General features: G+C 40.3%; 1 protein-coding gene across 5 annotated transcripts in view; it reads right to left on the bottom strand.

Moving 5' to 3' along the window:
- The window catches only part of RAPH1 (Ras association (RalGDS/AF-6) and pleckstrin homology domains 1), a 108,436-nt gene that overhangs the window by 49,826 nt on the left and 33,416 nt on the right, over positions 1–25,194 (bottom strand). For all 5 annotated transcript variants that reach the window (XM_061607923.1, XM_061607924.1, XM_061607925.1 and 2 more), the window contains exons 2-4: positions 12,235–12,354; positions 10,573–10,678; positions 7,954–8,480 (exon numbers count right to left, since the gene is read on the bottom strand). In XM_061607923.1, coding sequence (XP_061463907.1) covers positions 7,954–8,480; positions 10,573–10,678; positions 12,235–12,354 — 753 coding nt within the window. The remainder of the gene's footprint in view (positions 1–7,953; positions 8,481–10,572; positions 10,679–12,234; positions 12,355–25,194) is intronic.

The following is a 25,194-nucleotide window of genomic DNA, read 5'->3' as shown; positions in this document are numbered from 1 at the left end:
ATGAAGACTATGGCTGAAACAATATTTTGCAGATCAGCCTTTTTATCACTGTATAGGTAAGTGGAAGACCACTAATAGACAAAACTGCTTGTCTTTTCCAACACTGTTGACTAAAATGGAATGTGAATTCGTCAAAGTTGCTTGACCTGCCGTCATCTTCCCAATGCATCAGCAAAAAGGATGGGGCGTTCTCTGCCCCCATATTCCCCTTACAGGGGTCTCTCTCTCTCTCTGCCAACAGTTCCTTGCCTTCTAACCCCTATTCCACAAATAGATGTCACACTACAAAATGCCAGAAAAGTTACAATTTCTTCAAAGCCTCAAATATCTGATTCAGAATGCAGCATACAAATTGCATAAACATATGTAGAGTCAGCAGATTTGCACAGAATAATTTTGAGCGCCATATGTGTATGTTTGGCTTTGGAGAACTCTGCCAAAGTTAATGGGATCTGGTGGTGGTGGGGAAAAAACAGAACTTTGCATCAAGTGATATGAAGTAGCAGCAGCTAAAAGGTATTTAAGTCAAAAGAAGAACAAAAAGGAATAGCAAAGGAGAGCAAAAAAGGCCTGCAGAACAAGGGAGCTTTGTTCTTGGTGATGAAGAATGTATTTCTCTACAGCTAAAGTTATGAAGAAATTCAACAGAGGCCATTTTTATCGTAGGAACATAAGAAGTTACCTTATACCGTGTTAGACCACTGATCAATCTTGTTCACATCATCTACATTCCCTGGCTATGGCTCCAGAATTTCAGACTGGAGTGTTGCTTAGCCCTACCTGGAGATAATAGGAATCTTATCTGGATCTTCTGCATGTCAAGCATTTGCCCTGAGCAGCTGCAACCAATTTCTTGACTGGTCTTTCTGGAGCAGGGATGGTGGAAATGATAAAGGGCCACAACTCGCATCATCCCTGATCCCTGGATATGTTGGCTGGGAAGGATGGGAGTTGGGAGTTTCCCAGCCCTGTTCTGCTGTATCCTTCCCATGCTTTTCCTCATTGTATTGGACTCTGGAGAACACTAATACTGAACAAGGCAGTACTGAGTTGATGATACACTGAAGTAGATCCCAGTGCTTTGAGCAGAGGATGGCTTGGCATATCTTTTCATATAATGTAAATCAGCATCATTTTCAAAGTATGTTCTCCCAAAGCAAATTGCCAATGACTTTTAGTAAGCTGTATGTCCATGACAAACTCAGAACCAGACTGGCCTAACGTCATGACTCTGAGTAGTTTAAAAATGACTTTGCATATATATGATAGAAAGAGTTACTCCTACAGCAGAAACAGCAGAGTCTTATGGGAAGACTAACAAATATATTTTGTGAACTAGAACTAGAGTCGCTTCGTCAGATACACCAATATGCTTCTGAGAAAGTGGTCTCTAGCCTGCAAAGCCTCTTACCATAAGATCCTGTTGTTTCTGCTGTAATACACTAACATACAGTGCCTTGCAAAAGTAATCAGACCCCTGACCAATGCTCTCATATTACTGAATTACAAATGGTACATTGTAATTTTGTTCTGTATGATATTTTATTTTGAAACCCTGAAACTCAAAATCAATTATTGTAAGGTGACATTGGTTTTATGTTGGGAAATTGTGTAAGAAACATACAAAAGCAAAACATGTTGCTTGCATAAGTATTCAACCCCCACACATTAATATTTGGTAGAGCCACCTTTCACTGCAACAACAGCTTTAAGTCTTTTGGGATAGGTATGTACCAGCTTTGCACACAGTGTTGGAGGGATTTTGGCCCATTTTTCTTGGCAGATTTGCTCCAGGTTGTTCAAGTTGATTGGATGTCGCTTGTGGACCACAATTTTCAAAGAGTGCCACAGATTCTCAATGGGATAGAGATCAGGACTTCGACTGGGCCACTGTAGGACATTCATCTTTTTGTACTTGAGCCACTCCAGTGTTGCTTTGGCCTTGTGCTTGGGATCATTGTTCTGCTGAAAAGTGAATTTCCTTCCAAGCTAGTGAACGGAAACAGGTTCTCTTGCAGTATTTCCCGGTATTTTGCTCCATCCATTCTTCCTTCAATTTTAACAAGATGCCCAGTCCCTGCTGAGGAGAAACATCCCCACAGAGTGTTGTTGCTACCACCATATACCATACTTCACTGTAGGGATAGTGTGTTTTGAGGCATGGGCAGTGTTAGGTTTGCACCACACATAGTGCTTTGAGTTTTGGCCAAAAAGCTCTATCTTGGTCTCATCTGACCATGAAACCTCTTCCCACATCACAGCTGGGGCACTCTCATGCTTTCTGGCAAACTCCAGATGTGCTTTCAGATGGTACATTTTGAGTAACAGTTTCTTTCTTGCCACCCTCCCGTACAGGCCAGTCTTATGCAGAGCTCTTGATATAGTTGACTGGTGCACCACTAACTCCACTCCCAGCCACTGAACTCTGTAGCTCCTTCAAAGTGATTGTTGGCCTCTCTGTGGCTTCTCTCACAAGTCTCCTCCTTGTTCGAGCACTGAGTTTTGAGCGACAGCCTTTTCTTGGCAGTGTCTGGGTGGTGTGATGCAGCTTCCACTTCCTGATTATTGATCCAACTGTGCTCACTGGGATATCAAAACACTTGGATATTTTATACCCTTTTCCTAATCTATGCACTTGTATTACATTTTCTTTCACTTCTGTAGAATGGTCTTTGGTCTTCATTTTCCTTCAGATCCACAGCCTGACCAATGATCCTTCAACAGTGGGGTTTTATCCAGACAATGTGACAGCAACTTTAATGGTTCACAGGTGGAGGCCAATGGTAAGGTAATTGTGTCCTCAGCAGGGCAATTACTTTCCTCTGTGTAAACTGGGAGCTTCCACAGCACAGGGGCTGAATACTTATGCAAGCAACATGTTTCAATTTTTTATGTTTCTTACAATCATTTTCCAACATAAAACCAATGTCACCTTACAATAATTGATAATTGATTTTGAGTTTCAGTGTTTCAATATAAAGTATCATACAGAACAAAATTACAACATACCATTTGTAATTCCGTAATATGGTCAGGGGTCTGATTACTTTTGCAAGGCACTATAGCTATTCCTATGGGAATTATTCCTAAAGCAGACACACTAATATTATTTTATTTCTCCAGGTTACTAGAGAAAGGAAAGAAAAGGATTCAGCTTTTAATTTCAAGGCACAGGGCTTTGGTTTCTGCTACTCTGGCCCTTTGGAGGAAGAATAGGGAACACATAAGCAGCTTTGCTCGACATGACACCTGTAGATGTCTATTATTTATTTTAGCAATTTATTTTACACTTAACTACAATTATCTCTAAGTAGTGTATCTAAACAATGATACAACTAAAATGCTGGACAATTATTACTAACCTAAGATAGGATGATAGTTTCTGACTAAGCATAATATAATTTAATGTGGCTCTTTGTATTTAGTTCAGCTAATTCTTGAACTCAGTAGTAACTTTTCATGGTAATTTGGAAATCTCTTAAATATGCAATTTCCTTTTGCAGCCTGTATTTATATCTTCAAATGTAGATTTCCTCAGACCATGACTTCCATCGGATAGACAATGAAAAGTATAGCAGGTAACACTGAGGTATCAAAACCAAAGGGAGAAATGGGAACATTTGAGACTCAGTTACGATTGCCATCTTACCAAGCATGAGGCTGAATGTTCTAGTCAAGCATGAATGATGTTCTATTCAGCCACCTCCTACCTTATATTATTGCCTAATTTCAAAACAACACAGATAAAAGAACAAACAAGTATGACAGTTCACCAGTTAGTCAGTCTTGTAATTACAGGTGATATTGATAGCTCTTACATTTTTCCTCAAACTGTGCTCTAGGTATCTCCATCTCTATGAACAAAGAGAGATGGAATGAAAATGCTACATTATGTGGAGTTCATGCACCATCAGACCAGTCATGGTTTGTGAACATAAGAATAGCCCTGCTGAATCAGACCAAAGGTTCCAACATTCTCCTCCCACAGTGGTCCACCAAGGTGCCTATGGGAAGCCCAGAAGCAGGACATGAGCACAACAGCACCCCCCCACACACACACTCGTGTTCTTCAGCAAATGGAATTCAGAAGCATACTGTCTCTGATATTCAGATCCGGTTCCAAAAGGCGGCCAGGTGGGGCCCTGGCCGAGGGCCCCTGGGGCTACAGGGCCCCCTCTGCTCCCTTTCCGAGATTCGTGGCAGGATCGCTGCTGCAGATTGCACGGTGAAAGCTTCAGAGCCCTGCCATTCCCTTGCTTAATCTACCTTTCTCGGCAGTTGTGCGGTTGCACACGCAGCGCTGCCCTTAACCAAGATGGCAGCCAAGGTTTCCCTAAGGGGCTGAAGCCTCTGCTGCCATCTTGGCTGATGGCACACATGCATGCTACACGCGTGCATCCCTGCCATGAGCCAAGGTGGCGGCAGAGGCTTCAGTCCCTTAGGGAAACCTTGGCCACTATCTTGGTTAAGGGCAGCACTGCACGTGCAACCGCAGAACAGTTGAGAAAGGTAGGTTAAGCAAGGAAATGGCGGGGGCTCCAAAGCTCTCACTGAGAGATCTGCGGCAGTGATCCTGCTGTGAATTGCAGAAGGGGAGCGCCGGGGCCTGGGACAGGCTTGTGTCCAAGGGCCCTGGCATGTTTGGGGCCAGGCCTGCCGATACTGGAGGTAGAATATAACCATCACGACTAGTAGCCCCTGATAGCCTTATCCTCTATGAATGTATCTAATCTTCTTTTAAAGTCATCTAAGCTAACATAGCTGATATGTTATTAAGAGGGATTAAAACGTCTCTATCCACTTTCTTCACAGCAAGCATAATTTCATACACCTTTATCATGTCCACCTTAGTCGCCATTTTTCTATTGGAAATGTTGCACACATAGAAGTTGCTCCAGTCTCTTGATCATTTTGGGTGGGAAATAAAGAAGAAAGGAGTTCACAAATTAGAATCACTGGCTTGGATCCTAGATTAATTTAAGGAAGTTCATGGAAGGAAATTTCCTTTTCCCTCCCCCCCCCCCAATCACCAAAAAATGGCAACCACCAAAACAGCCTTGGGTTCAGGGCTCCTGATCATATGCTCAGGTCATATTTTTTTTTTGGGGGGGGGTGGAAAATTGTTTTTGTAGGCATCTGCCTCCTGACCTGCCATTCACCAATATATAATTGAATTTTAGTTGGGAAATAGGATGCAAAGAAATGGGGAGAGGAAAGAACCAATTAGAAGGCAAAGGATCTTAAGAACTAAACCTCTGTGCTAAAAATCACTCATTTTTCACTCAATCTTACTTCATGGTTAAAGGTAACTTGGGCAATTTTTCCTGAGTTTACCTGCTTAATCTCATAAAAGGTTTTTCCAGCTATTCTTCATTTTGTTGAGTTTCTTTCCCTTGACAAGACCACTTATTTATTTATTTGTATCCTGTTCATTTTTTAAAGTAAGGCTCTACTTTTGTTTTCAAACATTTTCCATTAATTTTTACTTGAACCAATTTTCTCTAGATTTTTTGGATCCTATATGCTAACACCAGACTACATCTGCATCTAAGACTACAGGAACCTGTTTCCTAGATTTCACCTCTAGAGTGGTATCTATGTTCAAATGTTATAGTTAGGTCAGGTGGGATGCACTAAACTTTAACTAGGTGGCTGATTGAGTTTAGGTGACAGCCAATGGAAGGCTTAACAATGGTTAAATTGTAGTTAATTTTAATCTTGCATTCTGTAATCCTTGCATGTAATTGGCACTTTACCCAATGTTTTAATACAGCGTGTTTCATACAGTGATTACATAGGGAAATAAAATATTTTATTTTTGCATGCACACACTGTTTCTTGTATTTTCCCATCCTCGAGATAATTTTAGGTTTTTTTATTATTATTATTTGTCTTTGATATTCTTTATGGATTACGCTTACATCTGAAATGCAGTGACTGGTCATCCGTTAATGTATTTTAAATGAATTCTCCAAACTGATTTCAGATTCTGTCATCTCTGGTAACAACCCTCTCATCTCACTTTCATGTGGTATGAGGCAGGGGGGAAACACTCAAAACAGGGCAGATTTCAGTCTCCAGTAGATTTTTCTAATACAAGAGTTATTAATTTATATTAACTATATCTCAAATTGTAATCTTGATATAGCACGAGTCAGGCAACTATTGAAATGTATTCTGGCCAAGTTAAAACATGTTTTGCAGTAGCTCAGTAATTGGAATTTCTGCAGATGTACCCTCACAGATAATTTAGACTTCAAGATTGCAAGTCAACCTTAAAAAAAAAGCACAATGAAAACTACCTATATTACATACACTCTAAAATGTGAGCTTCAATCAAAATTGCATTATAAAAGCCACGCTATGGTGGGATTCTCTATGACATAAGCCAGGTTTTGATTCTGATCAGGCATATTAGATAAACTCTAGCCTGAAGTGCTACAGTGACTATTAGAAGCGTGACTTCAGGAGCTTGGTAGTAATGCAGTAGTCAGCCCTGGAAACCCACCCCCTCTCCTAACACACAGAAGCACTCATTTCTCTACTAGAAGCTTGCAGCCATAAAACTGGCTGGTTAATTTAATGAGTAAAATGTAGCACACACAAACTCACTACCTTTCAGCCTTCATTGTCCCCTCCTTAAGACTGTGAGGTCCATAATGTTAGAAGCAACAGCTAGCATAATTCTCCTATGAAATCTCATAAAAGACAGATAAGCCCTCTCACACTCTAGAAGTAGCAATCCTGTGTCCTACACCCTTTTCCTCAGGCTTCCATCTTTTCAATTTGCCCTCAGACCCCATTAAGAACATAAGAACATAAGAAGAGCCTGCTGGATCAGGCCAGTGGCCCATCTAGTCCAGCATCCTGTTCTCACAGTGGCCAAACAGGTGCCTGGGGGAAGCCCGCAAGCAGGACCCAAGTGCAAGAACACTCTCCCCTCCTGAGGCTTCTGGCAACTGGTTTTCAGAAGCATGCTGCCTCTGACTAGGGTGGCAGAGCACAGCCATCATGGCTAGTAGCCACTGATAGCCCTGTCCTCCATGAATTTGTCTAATCTTCTTTTAAAGCCATCCAAGCTGGTGGCCATTACTGCATGTTGTGGGAGCAAATTCCATAGTTTAACTATGCGCTTACTCTCTGCTTGCCTTTCCCTTTGCTTTTGATGATGTGAATTGCCTAGAGGATCTTTTTGATTGGGCAGCCAATGAATATCCCAAATATATCAAGGTTTAACCAGCCTGCCTCTGGCCTCCCTACCTTACAGAAGCTCCTCACAGCTCTCTCATCCTTTGTCTGCCTAACATGGCTCCTCCTTCCATAGGGTTTGAATAAGGTTTTAATTCCAGCTAAATTCATCACTATTAATCTTCAGAATGCACTGTGAACCCTTTCTTGCCAACAGCAAAAGTTGGAAAATCCCATGCCATCACACCAGATCAGTGAACGCCAGAGGATGATGCAATGTAGAGTACACTAACACAACACAAGAGCACTTCTCAATTTCAGAGCTATGAGTATGTCTAATGTGTTCCTATATCAGTGAAGTTTTATAGCATAAAGGTTTGGATGCATATGCTCTCTTATCTAAGTCCTTTCTCTGGGTCCCTTCGTATGTAAGTAAGTAAGTGGCGTGGTTATAAGATTATTGTTTAGCATTAAAAGCACTAGTTTTGCTTAGGGAATCAATGCAAATTCTGTCACCTTGTCATTATACTGTAAACCTCTGAGCAATTGAACAAGTGGTTTAGTATTTCAGTGCAGAATACGCAGTGTGAAAGCAAAATGCTAGAAAACACAGGAAGACAGCAATTGTCTCTAGGAAATGTTTAAAATGAGTAATTTTCACTTAGTTCTTCATATGTAAATTAAAACACATTTTAAAAAGGCACTAGCAGACTAATTAGTTATATTTTAAAAACTTTAATAACTGAAGAATGAATCATACTGTACCTCACTAACTGGCTGCCCTTGTTGAATCAAATCTAGTTCTTGAGGTCTTGTCACCTTATCAATATCCAGTGAGTCCATACTGGAGGCTGCAGATGTTATACTGGAACGGGAGGAATTGCTGATAGAACGGACTTCAGCATCACTCACAGTACCTGCTGAGGCTGTCCTCCTATGCTGGGTAGCAACTATAGGCTTGCTATCTTCCATTATAGGTTGCTGAGCTGCTTCATCCATACTCAGAGATGCCTTCTCTAACTGTGCAGTAATGTCATCCAAAGAAAAGACAGCATGTGAAGGCTTTGTTACCCTACTAGATGATGAAGACGACAATGCTTTCATACTACTGTGTTTGGCAGGAAGTCGGCCACCACCAGGTGGTTTCTGAGCCATTTTCCCTTCCATGGCGAAGCGTTTCATTGACATACTGTTTGCAGACTGTGATCCAATGCTGCTCAATTCCTGTTCTATGGAACAAAGATCTGCCATGAGGGCATCAAGATCCACAGTTTCTCCCTGATTCAGGGCTTCTGCAATGAATAACAAGAATATGATCGAGAATCCAGATCTGTCACAATGCTCCGCTATGTTAACTGTTCTGATATCTTATTTGGCCAGTCTACAGCAATGATTTTCAAATTTTCTTTCCAGATTGACTTATTTGCTAAGAAACGGAAAGTACCTTGCGGAACGCCTCTTCCGATATGAACCGGCCCGTGCACTACGTTCTGCTACGAAGGCCCTCCTCCGGGTTCCAACTCACAGGGAGGCCCGGAGGGTGATGACAAGATCTAGGGCCTTCTCAGTGGTGGCCCCCGAACTATGGAACAGTCTCCCTGAGGAAGTACGCCTGGCGCCGACTCTGCTCTCCTTCCGGCGCCAGGTCAAAACCTTCCTATTCTCTGAAGCATTTTAAGTTACACTGATTTAATTTTAAAAATGTTTATTGTATTGGATTGTTGATTGTATTTTAGTATTATTTTGTTATTTATTGTATTTTTATGCTATTTTATGTTCACCGCCCAGAGAGCTATTGCTAGTCGGGCGGTATATAAATTTAATAAATAAATAAATAAATAAATAAATAAAAGTCTGCCATAGAAGCTGCTGAGCACTGTGTACTGGGAGGGGGAATACTTGAGGGCAGAGATAGCCAATGTGCTTCCCACCAGATGTTGCGTACAACTTCCATCATCCCTGACCATTGGCCATGTGCTATAGCCCATAGCACCTGAAGGACACCATGGTGGCTCCCCCAGTTCTAGACTGCACAAGCATGTGGGGCAATAGCAGTGTCTGCTGTCTCTCATTAATGGCTCACATAAACAGTGTGGGCCTTATACCGCATCCAGTTCTCCTCTGTGGCTACCCAGTGGCTGTGGTGGTAGACAATCTGCCTCTTTCACCACTTCTAATCTTGTCACTGAGCAGCCCGATATATGTCTGAGAAACTCCAAGTGTCCAGAATTCAGTTTGAAAGCTACACAAGTAGACAAAGTATATAAATGTCAGTGATATTGTCTGATCAGAATACATCCTGAAAGTTTGATTTTGAAGACTACTATTTATTTATTTAATTAAATTTATATCCCACCTTTCCTCCCAGTAGAAGCCTAGGGCTCTAATGCTTTGTTTAATGTCTTTCATCTTACTTTCTATACAATATAAGATTTAAATAATTAGGTGTGATTAAATGTTCGTGGGAAGAATTCCAGGAGAGGGAAACAGGTGAAAGCCACCTTACAGCTACTCCAACCGGGCAGGGCTATTCTACCACCAACTGTGGGAGGGATCCCGATGACTTATTGGGTTGATATAGTTTACTGTGGATTTTCAAAAAATGAAATTGAATGTTTATTGTAAACTGCCTTGGAAGTATTTGCATCCTAAGGGTGAGATAAATTGCAACCAATAAATACATTTGAATAATTAAAGCACAAGAAAAAAGTTGTACATGGCTCTTCATGTGTAATTCAAAATTATATTTAAATTTATATCCTACCTTCTATCTAAAGATTAGCTTATATATCATTTTGTTGTCCCATTCATTCTTACTATAGTTATATTACTATTTGCATTTTATAAATTTTGGGACAAGGTCTTGAGTCAGAGCCACTATTCATAAGAATATAACAACTTGCTGGATCAGGCCAATTGCCCATCTAGTCTGGCATCCTGTTCTCACAATGGGTAATCAGATGTCTATGGGAAGCCTGAAAGCAGGACTTAAGTGCAACTGCACTCTCCCACCTGTGATTACCAGCAACTGGTATTCAAAGGCTTACTGCTTCCGACAGCTGAGGCAGAACATGGCCATCATGGCTAGTTGTCACTGATACCTTTATCCTCTATGTATTTTTAAAAACTATACAAACTGGTGTCCATCACTAGCTCATGTGTGAGTGAATTCCAAATAAGTCTGTTCATTCCAAGTCCAGCACATCATTCAATAGCAGGATCTCCTCCCACAATGGAATTTGTACTAATTAAAGTTCACTTTAAGTGTATTTTATAAACAGATCCCATTTCTACACACACAAAATGCTCTCTGTATTAGAAGAATTCTTGTTGCAAGTCTTCCCCCTGTCCCCTAGGTGAAAGTGATTTAATAATGCATCTTACCATTCAAATTGTACATCGAAAAGCGATAGGAGAAGTTGGCAATATTAGTCTCCTGGCGAAGAGGTGATCTTTTTACTGGCTCCATGGACTTGTCTGTATCCAGACTCTAAAAAAAATGAGCAATTTGGAGTAAAATAAGCTACAACATTATAAAGCATAAATTAACATCTTCAAACACGGGTAAATGTTTTGCTTTTGTGCCCATGCCATTTTTAAGAGATTTCTTTTTTCTGTTATGTGTTTGACAGTAAAAAAAAAAAGTTTAATGGCTACCAACATTTTCAGAGCTACCTAGAACAGACCATCGTTATTTGCTACCACTGAGATCTAATCCACTACATAGTAATTATCAGGTACTCAACAGTGTATGTACCATCCACATGGCAATATAAAAACTTTAGCCCATAGGGTGTTTATGCAACTTTATACCTGGCCATTCACAATTCATATAACCACTGTTTTAAAACATCCGCACTGGTTGGCAGTGCATTTCTGGGACCAATTTAAGGTGTTTACATTTGTGTGTATAAAGTCCTAACAACTTAGGTTCCAAATATCTGAAAGACCATTTCTTTCCCTATAGTTCCTCTCAGGTGTTAAGATCAGCAGAGGGGTTCCTCTTGGTAGCTCTACTGTCCTCAGAATTTCAAGACAGTGGTGACCTACGACAGGGCATTCTCTGTGACAGCTTCTAAATTGTGGAACTCCCTCCTCACAGAGGAGTGTCTGATATCTTCACTATACAGGTTTCGTCATATGCTGGACTTTGACACCTAAGATGTCTATTTTTAGGACCCACTCTATTCTTGTGATTGCAATTTGTTTTAAACTATTTTTAATGTTGTATGTTGCAAGCTGGGATCTTAGGGTGAAGGGCAAGCAATAAATCATAATAATCTGCATGGACATGGAAGAGAGACATTCAATGTAAGACAATGTCCCAAAACTAACTATGCACTCAAAAAATTATAAGCATGCTTGCATGCTTACAAATTTTGGGTTCTGCCAATGTTGTCATTATCATACACTCAGATTTTTAATGAAATAGAAGATGAAGAAAAACAAAATCTCTTTACTACCAACTCAGCAGAACAACAACACAAGTCAGGCTGATGGGTTTTTCTATGTAGAACTTAGTAGATCACATTTTTAAATGCCTTAATTTAAGTGGAATGCTTTGATTTGGATTCCTGCGTTGAGCAGGGGGTTGGACTTGATAGCCTTATAGGCCTCTTCCAACTCTACTATTCTATGATACTATGATTCTAAGTGTTAAGCATTTTAAAGTATTTTAGCTGTCTTTTTACATGACCTTCAGTTTCTGCCATTCTTCAGAGGCAATCAAGGAACTTATATGCAATCACCAAGTTCTAACACCACAAATTTTCCAAGCGAATCTGAACTTTCAAGCACATAATCTATCCTCTGAATCAAATCCTTAATCACATGGCAATATCACTGCATTATACAGCAAAAACTGGCTTTGCATCTGACGGATCAATTGACAGGTCTGCTACCTGTCTAATAGTTCAGTGAGGAACTATCACCACATTGCAACCTTCCTCTAGTGCTACCTCTCCCCTGCTGAAATGGCCCACAGAGTAAACAACCAGTATCTCCCTCACTATGGAATGCAGAAAGTATTATAAAAGTGATTTTAACCTGTGTAAGTTTGTCTAACTCCCCAAGCCAAGCCCCAAACATCTTGTCCAAATCTTGATCTTCTTTATCACTATCTTCTTCTGCGCCATGATCAAGTTCTTCATCTGATAGCTGTTCCATCTAAAAAAGACAAGAAATAGGCATTTTAAAGGTGACTACTTTGTATTTGTTTTGCAGATTATATTAAGTTGCTGCAGAAGAACACTTATGCTTGCCTACCTTTCTAACATTTCTTTATAAGTGGCTGGCCACCACAATCAATTATGCTTAATTATGCTGGTAAAAGAACACAGATCTTATTTTGAAATAAATATATTCTTCATATAAACAAATACAGACTAACCCACCAATCCACAATGTATTACATAAATATAAGGTCCAATATACTGGCGTTCAGTTCCTTGTATAGATACCACTAGGTATTTCATGTTCATTTTCATATTTCAGAACCAGAAGAACACCATGCATTCCAAGGGGAATCACATATATTGTAAAACATTGTTTTTGTATAAAAATAAACCCTGTTTGTGGGAGCCTGAGTAGTAACCAGTGTGACAAAGGTAAGCAGTTATGTTTGAAAATTCAGCATATGTTCACTTAATTTCAGAAACAGGGGTTTTGCTTCATAGCCCAGTGCTTTAGACACATTCAAGTGCTCAGCAACCTAAAGCACTCGTTCCTTTTCATGTGGTGTCCCTAAACAGAAGACTTCCTGGATTCATCAGACCAGTTTGCCAGGACACCTGAACCACCAAACTGTGGTTTAAGTGATCTCTCCAAACCAGGATCAAGTCACACAAGCTCACTGTTAGCCTTTGGTCCTTCAAATTATGGTTTGGAGGCTCAGGAATGTGATTCTGAACAATGCCAGTATGTCTGTCTTTTGAAGTGTGTGGAAAGATATATGCTGCTTTAAGAATGGGTTAAGAGCTGCTCAATAGCCATAGCACATCACCATCAGCCCTTCTCTCCTTGGATACAGAGAAGGTATTTGATCAAGTTCACTGGCCCTTTCTCTTTGCTATGCTCATTGCATTTGATATACTCCAGGAATATGTACACTGGGTGAACACCCTATAACCAACACCCTATAACCAACACCCTAGCCCAGGATACGGGCAAATGACAAACAGCCACCTTTGTCCCCTATGCAGAGGGGAACCAGCAGTGATGTCTCCTCTTCCCACTTTTATTTTAACCTCTGTTTGGAGACCCTGGAATTTGCTATAATTCCAAGATCCAGGGTATGCAACATGGAAGACTCTTTGTTACAAACCCTGTAAACACTATTCCAGTGCTTATGGAGTAGATAGCCACCTATTTTGGTCTATCAGGTTATAGCATTAAATGGTCCAAGTCTAAGATTCATCCTCTCATAGACTACCCTTCTCCAATACGATACAACGCCTTACAATTCTGCAGGTGCTCTGAATCATTTAGATACTTGGGAGTTCAAAATCCCTGGGATGTAAGTAAACTAATACAACTAAACATAGATGGAATTCTGAGCAAGCCTTCACAGATTTGGATAGATAGTCACACCTACCTCTAGACTTATGGGACTGGATCAACACACTTAAAATAAATGTCCTACCCTGCCTCATTTGTATCATCCAAAGCCTGCCCTTATATATTCCAAAATAATACTTTAAACATATCAATATTTTCTTCTACAAATTCTTATGGGGCCCTAGTCCACCAAGATTTGCCTTCAAGAGAGTACAACTGTCAACTGCTGAAGGTGGATTGGTCTTCCCTGATCTGGAAATGTACCACAAAGCCCACTGATTAACCAGTAGTCACAAATGGCAGCAGCCCATACCATCAAATGCCTCTGTGAGGTCTATCTTGGAATCCCATTATGTCGCCACATTGTGTGGATAGACTATACTTTGGTTTAAGCACTTGAAGGGTAAGGTCAATATACTGACTATGGCAGCTGCACATGAAACATGGCAGAGAATGGTAGAAACATTTGGGTTTGAGTCTTACATGCATGAGAAACACTCTATGATGTAACCCCAGGCTAAAAATACGAGGGACAAATCTTCCTGCGGAAATAATGAATGGAAAGGGGTGTGTATGTCCTTAACTAAACCAGTTGATTGGCACAAACAATGAATTCCTTCCCTTTTCTAAATTAATGGAAACCCATACCCTCCCAACATCCACAAACTGAGTATATATACAGCTAAAACACCCGTTAGCTTATTTCTTTGGACCTGAGGCATTAAGCGTCTTAGAAACCCCAGTTTTGCTGGAGTATCTAATAACGGTAGAACACCTTCCTAACAATATCTCTAATCCAAATCCTTAAAGGACAGGACTAAACTAGATCGTGACGGTCTGAGAATAGAGAGGAGCGGTGAGTGTCCAGTGCATGTTAGGCAGTGGAAAACATTATTGGACTCTATCAGATTGGCTTCCATGGGTATTTGGCCATGTCTAATACAACAAAAACCATATTTAGGGTACATAGGACCCCACAGCATCTCATCTGGAAAAGCATACCAAACACAGATATGTGATGGCGCTGTGGTACCCCCCCCCCCGCCAACACTGTGTCACACGATGTGGTCTAGTCCAAAAGTTGCAATGTATTGGTCAGAGGCAACCAGCCACATAAATACGGTTTTACACACATCCAAAGATGTCAATACATTGTTGAATTATGTGCCAATCATTTGGAACTTGGTGAGGGTCTCCTGCGGATACCATCGCATCAGGAGGTCCATTCCACACATCAGGCCTGTAGTGTTGTAGCACCTAATCCCTTCCCCTTAAATATTAGACAGGTATCATCTCTGTTGTCCTTTCAATGCCTACTGAACACTTTCCTATGTCAATAAATCTTTTAAGTAGAGACCATTATCCCAGTCTGCATCCATATTGGAATTGTTTTAAAGATACTTTTATTGTTTTATCACTTGTTTGCTGCCCTGGACATAGCAACAACTTGAACAAGGGGCAACATGATTATCTATTGGGGACACTCGTGGTGGCTATAAATGCTTAACACTTCGATATTGGAAGGACAGATCCTCTCCCCCAATTATACAACAGATGGAAGGCATGATCCAATTAGCTACTTATGAGAAAGTTACCTTTCATAAATGGAAAAAGAATGGGAAATTCTCAGATATACACCACCCCCACCTTACACACACTTGTTTGCATAAACAATGGACCCTGGACAAGTCTGGGCTGATAATCAATCCCCCTCCTCCTAAGGTACATAACGACTGTATATTGTAAATTTCTTTATTTCCTTAATCATTGTTCATTGCATTTTTTGTGTGTGTACACATTTTCTCTTGTATTTTGTCTCTCTTCTTTTTGAACATAAAAAAATTCAAATCTAATAAAAAGAATAAATAATGATTTACAAAAGAATGGGCTAAAAACATGAACAGGAAATTGGGGGCCCTGAGGATCCTATCCAGCCAAAGACTTTCCCTTGGGACTTCTATTACAACCCTAATCCCATGGACTTCCTCTCTCCCACCCACTTTTATACAACTTGACCACTTGGGGCATTTCCACATAACAGTTTGTTGTGGACTTAGTGCTGCTCATTAATGCAAGTTTTGCACAGCATCCATATGACACCATCCTCATCAAAATGCCTTTCCATATTATTTCCCCCTTTAATCAGGATTTACAGTTTCCACAGAAAATCCAATTTAAAAAAATTGAAATGTTAAATCCAGATGAAATGGGTTGAGAGGGAAATCTGAAATAACATTCTGATGACAATAATGTTGGGTGGATGCTGGGGGAAAAAAACCCTGCACACATGAGCAGCAACAAACCCCCAGTAAAATGCCATGTGGAAATGCCTTTGGCCAAAGATCATCCAAATTAGGGGATGCTGCGAGCTCATCTCTAGCTTGTTGTTGTGGAATTTGCGAGAAGACCTCACCAGCCACAATAGAGTTACGATTAAGGAGGTCATGGTAATGCTCTTTCCAGTGCAGTGCAGTAGACTCTTTATCCTTAAGAAGTTTGGTACTATCCATTGAACGTAAGGGATTTGTACCATAATTTACTGGTCCATAGATGGCCTTTGTGGCATTAAAAAAGCTCTGTGCATTGTGAGCATCTGCAAAGTGCTGGATTTCTTGAGCTTTCTTTACCCACCAGGCATTCTTAAGTTCTCTAGTTCTTTGGACCTCAGCTTTTGCACTGATTTTTTTTCTTAGCAGCACAGTTAATGTCTTTCTGACATATCTGGAAGGCTTTCCTTTTCTTCTCGATTATATGTTCAATCTCACTATCATTCTCATCAAACCAATCCTGATGTTTCTTAGTTTGGTATCCAGTAGTTTGTTCACATGCTGCAATAATGGATGTCTTCAGTTTATAATCATAATCAGGGATTTCCGTCAGTAGATGTTTCTCAAGATTTGTTTGAAAGCAGGCTCGCTTAATAGGATCTTGAAGAGCATGAAGGTTCATTTTACGCCTTGGTTTTCTTCCTTGGAGCCTATACCTTTGGAACAATATTAATGGCTATAATGGATCGAATTAATCGGTGATCTATCCAGCAGTCATCAGCACTTGTCGTGGCCCCAGTGAGGAGTACATCACAACTATCTCTGGCTTGGACAATTGTGTAATCCAGGAGATGCCAGTGTTTTGACCAAGGGTGCTTCCATGATGTTTTAGATTTATTTTTCTAGCGAAAGAGTGTGTTTGTAATAACAAGATTATGCTCTGCACATTTAGTCAGAAGTAGAATTCCATTCAGGTTGCTACTGCCAACTCCTTCTTTCCCAATGGTTTCTGGCCATAAATCAAAATCACACCCAACTCTTGCACTGAAATCGCCCAAGAGGATAATTTTATCATGATAAGATGGTGTCCAGCTGGTTATAAAAATTTTCCTTGATGTCTTCATCAGCATCTAATGTTGGTGCATAAGCACTTAGAATAGTTGCCTGCTGGTTGTTGGCAAGTTTTAACCGGAGAGTTGAGAGTTGTTCATTAATACCAATAGGATCTTCTGACAAGAGCTTCACAAGATTATTTTTAATAGCAAAGCCTACTCCATGTATTCGTCGTTTACAATACGTTGTTTTACAAGAATACGTCATTTAGCAAGCTAGCTAAATGTGGGCTAGATGGAACAACCATCAGGTGGATCTACAGTTGGCTACAGAATTGTACTCAAAGAGTGCTTATCAATGGTTCCTTCTCAAACTGGGGGGAGGTAATGAGCAGGGTACCACAGGGCTCGGTCCTGGACCCAGTGCTCTTCAACATTTTTATTAATGACTTGGATGAGGAGGTGCAGGGAATGCTTATCAAATTTGTAGATGATACAAAATTGGGAGGGATAGCTAATACTTTGCAAGACAGAAACAAAATTCAAAGCAATCTTGATAAGCTAGAGCATTGGGCTGAAAACAATAAAATGAAATTTAACAGGGATATGTGCAACGTTCTACACCTAAGAAAAAGAAACCAAATGCACAGTTATAAGATGGGGAATACTTGGCTCAGCAATACTACATGCAAGAAAGATGTTGGGATTGTTGTTGATCACAAACTGAATATGAGCCAACAGTGCGATGTGGCTGCAAAAAAGCAAATGCTTTTTTAGGTTGCATTAACAGAAGTACTAGTTTCCCCCTATTCAGAGGGAATCATGTGAAGTACTAGTTTCCCTCTATTCAGTACTGGTTAGGCCTCATCTTGAGTACTGTGTCCAGTTGTGGACACCACACTTTACGAAGCTTCTTTCACATTTTGAATTTATATTGAAAAAAAATTGTCAATCAAAATTTATTTTGAAGCCGGAGTCGGTACATTTCTACCGACTCCGACTCCACCCAAAATTGCTTCTGACTCCGACTCCACAACTTCGACTCCACAGCCCTGCTGAGCAGGGGTTCGATTTGATGGTCTTATAGGCCCAACTCTATGATTCTATAACTCTACCAAAGTCTGTTGCAGGAGAGTAGGGCTTCCAGAGACCTACCTTTGCTTTGCATCAGGAAGAACAGGAGTGAATCAGTAGGCAGAGCCAATATTGCTGGCTCTTCAGCTCTTGTTCAGTCAAAAATATGGCTACTGGTAAAAAAAAATCTAAGTGCTGATCATGGGTTTAGAAATTTAAGATAGATAAATTTATAGATACATACAGTTTTACCACATGTATAATGAAGAACTTACAGTGCCCAGGGCCGGATTATCCATTAGGCTTAGTAGGCTGAAGCCTAGGGGCACGGAGCTCTTGGGGGACCGCAATCCGTGGAAGCAGAACAGGAGCCTCAGATCGCAGGACAAGAGCTTCCGAACTGCCCACCATCCCCCCACTTCACTTACCTTTTTCTCCACTTTTTTTTGCGGTTTGCCATCAATCAAGATGGCGGCTGAGGTTTCCCTAAGGGGATGAAACCTCTGCCGCCATCTTGGTTGATGGCACGCATACTTTCTATTATGAATCAACTAAATGAATTGACCCAGGTAGAGGACAGCTGATAGCGAAGCTTTCCCTTGAAGCACAAGGTGTTTGGTATAAAAAAGGAAGTGTAAAAGGATTTCTATATTTGAGTTTGAAGCTAATGGCATAATGGTAGCTTCCAAGAGAGTTCTTAATAACAGGTCCACATTTGTTTGCCTGGTTTTCAGGAAAAAGAAGCAATAGCTTTCTTTGATGATTTAAGAAGTTGTGCACTTAAAATGAGGTTGCCTTTCCCCATTGATAATAAGCAAAAATCCCTCACAATCCTCAGCATGCATTTGGCTGACAGTTCTTGAGAGTGCCAGCAACAAATTTTGCACTGGAAAAGTCTAGGGAATTCAAGCTGGCCACAAGTTGTGCAGTATCACTCAAAAAGAAATACATGCCGTCAAACAGCACAATATACTTCTACTCAGAGCTTGGAAAAGTTACTTTTTTGAACTACAACTCCCATCAGCCCCAGCCAGCATGGCCACTGGATTGGGCTGATGGGAATTGTAGTTCAAAAAAGGTAACTTTTCCAAGCTCTGCTTCTACTCCTAGAAATGCTGCTTAGATAGGACACAGAGAATGGTTAGAAGACATTGTCCAGACTCCTTCAGCAATGCTGTACCCTGCCTGCTATTTACATGAAATATAAAAAGCAAAAACCCTCTCCTAGAAGAGACCAGAGAAAGTTAGAGCTGGGGATACTTTTCACCATCTGCTTTTATTCAAGATTTTAACTTAGTTATGGTGACTAATCAACAGGAAGGACAGCTAAGTATTATGATATAGTTCACATGGTGCTATCCTTACAACCTAGGAAATACTTTGTTATTCAACAGTAAGGCCATACTGTTTCAAGTGGAATAATACATTTGTTCCACTACATTTATTCCACTATTACATACATTTATTCCACTATTATTCCGCTTGAAACCATACATTTATTCCACTATTATTCCACTTGAAACAGCCATGGCTTTCACCAGAGAATCTTGGGAAGTGTAGTTTGTGAAGGGTGCTGAGAGTTGTTCACAGACTCCTATTCCGTCACAAAAGCTACAATTCCCAGAGTGGTTTAACAATCAAGTCCCTCTTCCCAGAGAACTCTGAGAATTGTAGCTCTGTGAGGGGAATAGGGTGGTCTCCTAACCACTCTCAGCATGCTTCGGTATACTTCCCTGGATTCTTTGGGGGAAGCCATGACTGTATAAAGTGGAATAAGTGTATGGTGTGAATGTGGCCTTATGCTGAATGTTTTCCAAGCATTCTTTCCTGGGCTTCTCAGTCCTTTTTTAAAAAAAAAGAATAGTTTTATTATAATTTTAACAATACAAAAGTATACAAGGGAGTAACACACCATGCAATATACATAATATAACAAAAAGATTAAATGAAACAATAAGAAAAAGGAGTAAAAGAAAAATCAAATAAATTATACTTGGATGGAATGGACTGTGATGCCCCTGTAAATGTTGTACAGTAATTATGGTAAGTGTCAGTTTTGTAGGGAAAATGTGGTAAGTAGAGTGAGTGAGAGGGGGGAGTACATGGGTTGGAATGTTGAGGAATGCTGAGTTGTGATTGGCTGAGCGTCTGGGTGGTTGAAGGTATAAATGAGAGAATGACAGTTGGAGGGTTGTTATTGGTTCTGGGTTTTGGAGAGGTGGATTTGTGTTTAGGCAGGTAGTGAGGAAGGTTTTAGGATTAAGATATATAAAGAGAAAACTATTATATGCATGTTGACTGAACTTAAAGTAATCTTGTTTATTCCTTGTGTTAATAAATAAATAGTTTTGGTTTAACAACACTCCTGATCCTTGGCTGGGATATTACAGACCAGAAGGGTGGACAGAACAAATACCAAAGCTGGGAACAGTATCAATGGTGGCAGCGGTGAAGGGATAGTGTAACACCAGCAGGTATCCAAAGCAACCCCGAGCAGTAATCTTTAAAGGCAGAAAGATACAGGGGGGTTGTGGCCTTTAAGTGCACCCAGACACTACGTAGCAATCTGTGGAGGAGACTACGGCACAGTCTCAGGGCAGTATTGCATTACAGAGTGTCAAGTGGTGGCACCTAGTAGTGGGATTGTGAGAGACCTGTGCTGGGGCCAGTGTGAAAGATCCATTATGAGACCAGACCGCAGGTGGGGATCTGACACTGACATATACAGATTTGTTAAACTAAAGAAGCAATTCCAGGCAGGTAGGAATAATAAAGAAAAAGAACTTATTCCATATGTGTTATGCCACACCATATGAACCAATGTAGACTTCCCATTCACATATGCACATCACACAACAGTGGGGGCTTCTCAATACTTGACCCACAACAAGCTGTGGCCATTTGTAGTGGCAGGAACAGGACAGGCATCTTGTGAGAGAAGCATCAGCCTTGTGCACAACTTCCTTATTAAGCAAAGCTATCATGGTTGAGAGAAGTTCCTCTGCCTTTGAGCAAAGCCTCTTGGAGGAAGGTGGGATGAGGTTTCCTCCTTTTTTGGTGGGAAACTATGTCCTCCCTGCCCCTGGAATCCAACATGGTGCCCAAAGCAGAGGCCAAGATAGCCAGTGGAGTTGCGCTAGTGTTTGCTTGTTCCCCTTCACTGAGGGAAGTACCAGACATGAAGCTCCTCCTCCACAAGCCATAATTCCCCCCTCCTCCACTTGTCATAACTGCTGGGATGGATGGGATTAATTATGGTTCTTCCTTCCCGTCTGTGATGCCTGGTACCTCTTCCGCCAAGCAGGTGATATGGCATCAGCCTGAGGTGACTGGTGAGGGGTGCGGTTGTCACTGGAGGCCTGGGATGAGTCCCAGCTACCCAATGTTGTCATCTGGTGAAGTGTGTCAGGGGGACCTGGGACTACTTATCTCCTGAGCTGAATTCTGCCAGTGGGGAGTTTACTTGAATTTGCCCATCATTCAAGTCTGCCCGATTTAACGTTAAGATTCACTACATTCTCTTTTAGCTCTTGTGGGAAAGTTTAGGAATAACATTAACAATTTTCCAAAAATCTGAGAGGACCAATTACTGTGTAGATTATCTTTAGGTGAACAGAGAACCTTAAAATTTCTAAAACGGTAGCAGAAAGACCAGCAAGAAGCACATCTGAAGATGCATAGTAAAAAATGCACACAGTAAAATCTTTATTCATCCCTGCATCTTCCAAATCTTAATGCAGCTGCATGCCAAACTGATGAAAAGGAACAGTTTAATCATTTAGTTTTCTGGACAAGGACATCAACCGAATAATCCAAGTAGTAATCCAAGTAGTGGCTAGATCAGCAACAATTACTCTACTAGTATGCTGGCAAGGAATTTTGCATTGCAGTTCTTCCTACAGCAATACTGGTGACTTTCTTCCATAAATTGGTATTTTACAAGCCTCTTGCTACCACAGAGCTATTTCTGGTGCACAAAAGAGGAAGTTCAGGCAGGATGTGTATGTAGTGAGTACTTCATTCTGTTTCAAGTGAGAGACAGCTGTTACCTAGTCAGAAGAGTCTGATTATTGTCTTGTGGAAAATATTTTTAAACCCAAGCAAGTAGTTTCTTCTTAATCAGTAGTGTCGTGTTCATGAAAGGGAGAAACTCAACTCACTACACCCAAAATGTAGGCAATAGTCAAGTTAATATTGGAAAACCAGCTTATAATAATTGGGGAAGGATATCACTGCTCTACAGGTTTCCTCAAAGGAAACATCACTAAACAAAACCTTTGTTCTAGCTTTTTGGTGCACTTAGATTTAAAATCTGGAGCAGGAAAACACACTGGTAATACTGACAGGTATTGTGAAGCTAATAATCCCTAACCATTTATCTATGTTCCATTTCCCTTAAGGTCAGCGGTTCACAGATTTACCAGAGGTACTTATAAGTTTAATTCTGATAACCAACAAGAGACAGCATCTAGTACACTCCACTAGAGGAATATTTTTTTTAAAGGAGATAGCAATACAAGGAGTAGACAGAACCTCGTTCAAAATGGCGCCATGCTGCATTTTGCACCATGATACACCATCACTGTCCTAAGATACAGGGGAAAGGTTGTCATTAGACACAGGATCCACTGGCCAGTGCTGTTTCAAAAGCAATTTCTCAATCAAACAGGCTGTTATCAATTTGAGTTTGTTCTTTGTTTGCCAGCTGCTGCTTTTACCAATCCATTTCCCACCCACTGCGGAAAAATATTGTTATTAACCTTGATATTTTTAAAGCAAACATCAATAAATTAAAGGAAATACTGATAACGTATCAATATTAATGTCAGTATCTGACACATTTTTTTAAAAAAACTGTTTCCAAAAAACTATTTCCAAAAATAGCTACAGAAAATCACTACATAAAAATCCAATCTGCAACGCTAGTGAATGAGCAAGTTAATGGAAAATTTTTGTACCAAATCTGAATTGGGAGGAATTCTAGCACATCCCTAGTTGCCATGCACCCAACACACAGTACATTACTCATTTCCTGTAAACCCTTTCACTTAACCGCAGGTACAAAAGGGATGCAGTTACTTTATGTCTATGGAGCAGAAAAAGAGAAAGTCAAGCCTCACTGGTTAAAAGAACCAATGACTGCTCCTCCAAACTCATCCAAAATGTGTTGACCTCTACCCAAAGTAAAATTGTCTCTGTAACCTCTTGTCCTCACTGAAAGCAGCTGCCAGACAGCTAATAATCATGAAATCTTCACTTCTCTAAAAGCTGCCTAAAGAAAAAGGAAATATCTTTATACACTATTACTATTATAGAATCTTTGCATTCTATAATAGTAGTACATTGGCTTGGTATGATTTGCCTTTCAGCTTAAAAGCCCAGTTACCATCATAACAACATATCTATTCTGAGTATTTAAACTACAACAATTGACAGGGGGCAAGGGAGGCTTCCATAATGATGGCATGTTTCCCTTAAGTCTCCAACACTAGGGCCCACATTCATGATTTAATTACAATTATACTTACCATTTTGGGCAATAATTGCATTTTTCAAGAATGGACTAATTAAAAACCAATTTTCCCATCCCTGAACCTGTGTGCCATTTTTTTTTTCAAACTGTCAGAGCGATTTATTAAGGAAACAGCAACCTATGGCAAAAAAACAGGAAGTTGCCAAACTTTGGAAAATTCCTTCATTGAAAAAATATGTTGAAAATTCATGCTCACACCAAACTTTACTCACTTCCAGAACACTTGTTAATTTTGGTCAACAAAGTAATTCTCTATATAAAACAAATGTGATTTGGAAAATAAACTCTTCGTGCAGAAGACATCCCCTGCCCAATAATAAACTTATATGGAATGGAAACACATTCAACTGAGACATTATTGAAAACCTAAGCAGTTTCAGATGTTAAGAGCAGAAGACAATGCAGAAACTCTTACTATGCCTCTGCCTAAGTGCAAAAAAGAAGTTATGGAAACAGACTCTGCAAATGGTGGGTGCAGAAGCAGAGCATTTATTCTCTCTCCATTTTCAGATATGCTTTGTGCTGCTTCAGCATGATTTAGTTCACTGAATTTATAAATTGCTTCCCACAACAGAAGGCCTTGAAGCAACTTACAAGAATATAAAAGAATAAAATTAAGTGGTTCAGGTAAAAAATATATTCAAAACATAATCAGAATAAATCATTGGTGCTGCCCAGATATCTGGAAAACAAACATTTTTGCCTCACACTGAAATGATGACAAAGTTGATGCCAGGTGGGGCCTCCTGGGAAGAGCATTCAATAGAGAGTGAGCTACTACAGAAAAAGCCTGATCTCTCATCCCCACCCTCCAGACTTCCCTTGGAGGTGACACACAGAGAAGGGCCTCAGATGACAATATCAGCGTCTGGACAGGTTCAGATGGGAAGGGTGCCCCTTTAGGTATATGAGTCCTGAGCCATATAAGGTTTTAAAAGTCAAAACCAGTAGTTCAAATTGGCACCAGAAACAAGTTGGCAGCCAGTGCAGTCAGGACAGAACTGGTATTATATGGCCATGGCCTTTTTGTCCCAGTTAACAATCAATGTGCTGCATTCTACACTAGTTTCTGAGCTGTCCTCAAAGGCAGCCACATGTACTATGCATTGCAGTAGTCTAACCTGAGTGAGAATAAAGTACAAGCAAACTGTCACGTTTTTAGTTTTTTTGAAATGCAACTTTGTAAAATTACCAAACAAACAGCTTTTCCTTCAAACTAGCTGTCCTGGTCACCCCTTTGGAGCTGAATAGTAGAATATAAATGGATAGAATAAATTAGTCAAAGACAATTGAGGTGTATGTGTAGCAGGATTTTAGGAGTTCAATGTATATCTAATTTTCTTACTCTGGGTTGAGATACTCCCTATAACTTTTCATTTATAATGACCTGCGTAGAACTTTCTCACTGTCTTTGAATCAGTTCAGGGATCAGCACGGCACATCCATGCCCTCTACACCTATGAGTGTATACCCTCACCGGCCAAATTCCTACAGCCCTCTCCCTTAAAAAAAAAAAAAAAAGGAA

This window comes from Rhineura floridana, chromosome 2 (assembly GCF_030035675.1).
Source record: "Rhineura floridana isolate rRhiFlo1 chromosome 2, rRhiFlo1.hap2, whole genome shotgun sequence".
Classification (NCBI taxonomy): Eukaryota; Metazoa; Chordata; class Lepidosauria; order Squamata; family Rhineuridae; genus Rhineura; species Rhineura floridana.
The sequence above is the reverse complement of the archived record's forward strand: the minus strand, read 5'-3'. Positions and strand labels throughout refer to the sequence as shown.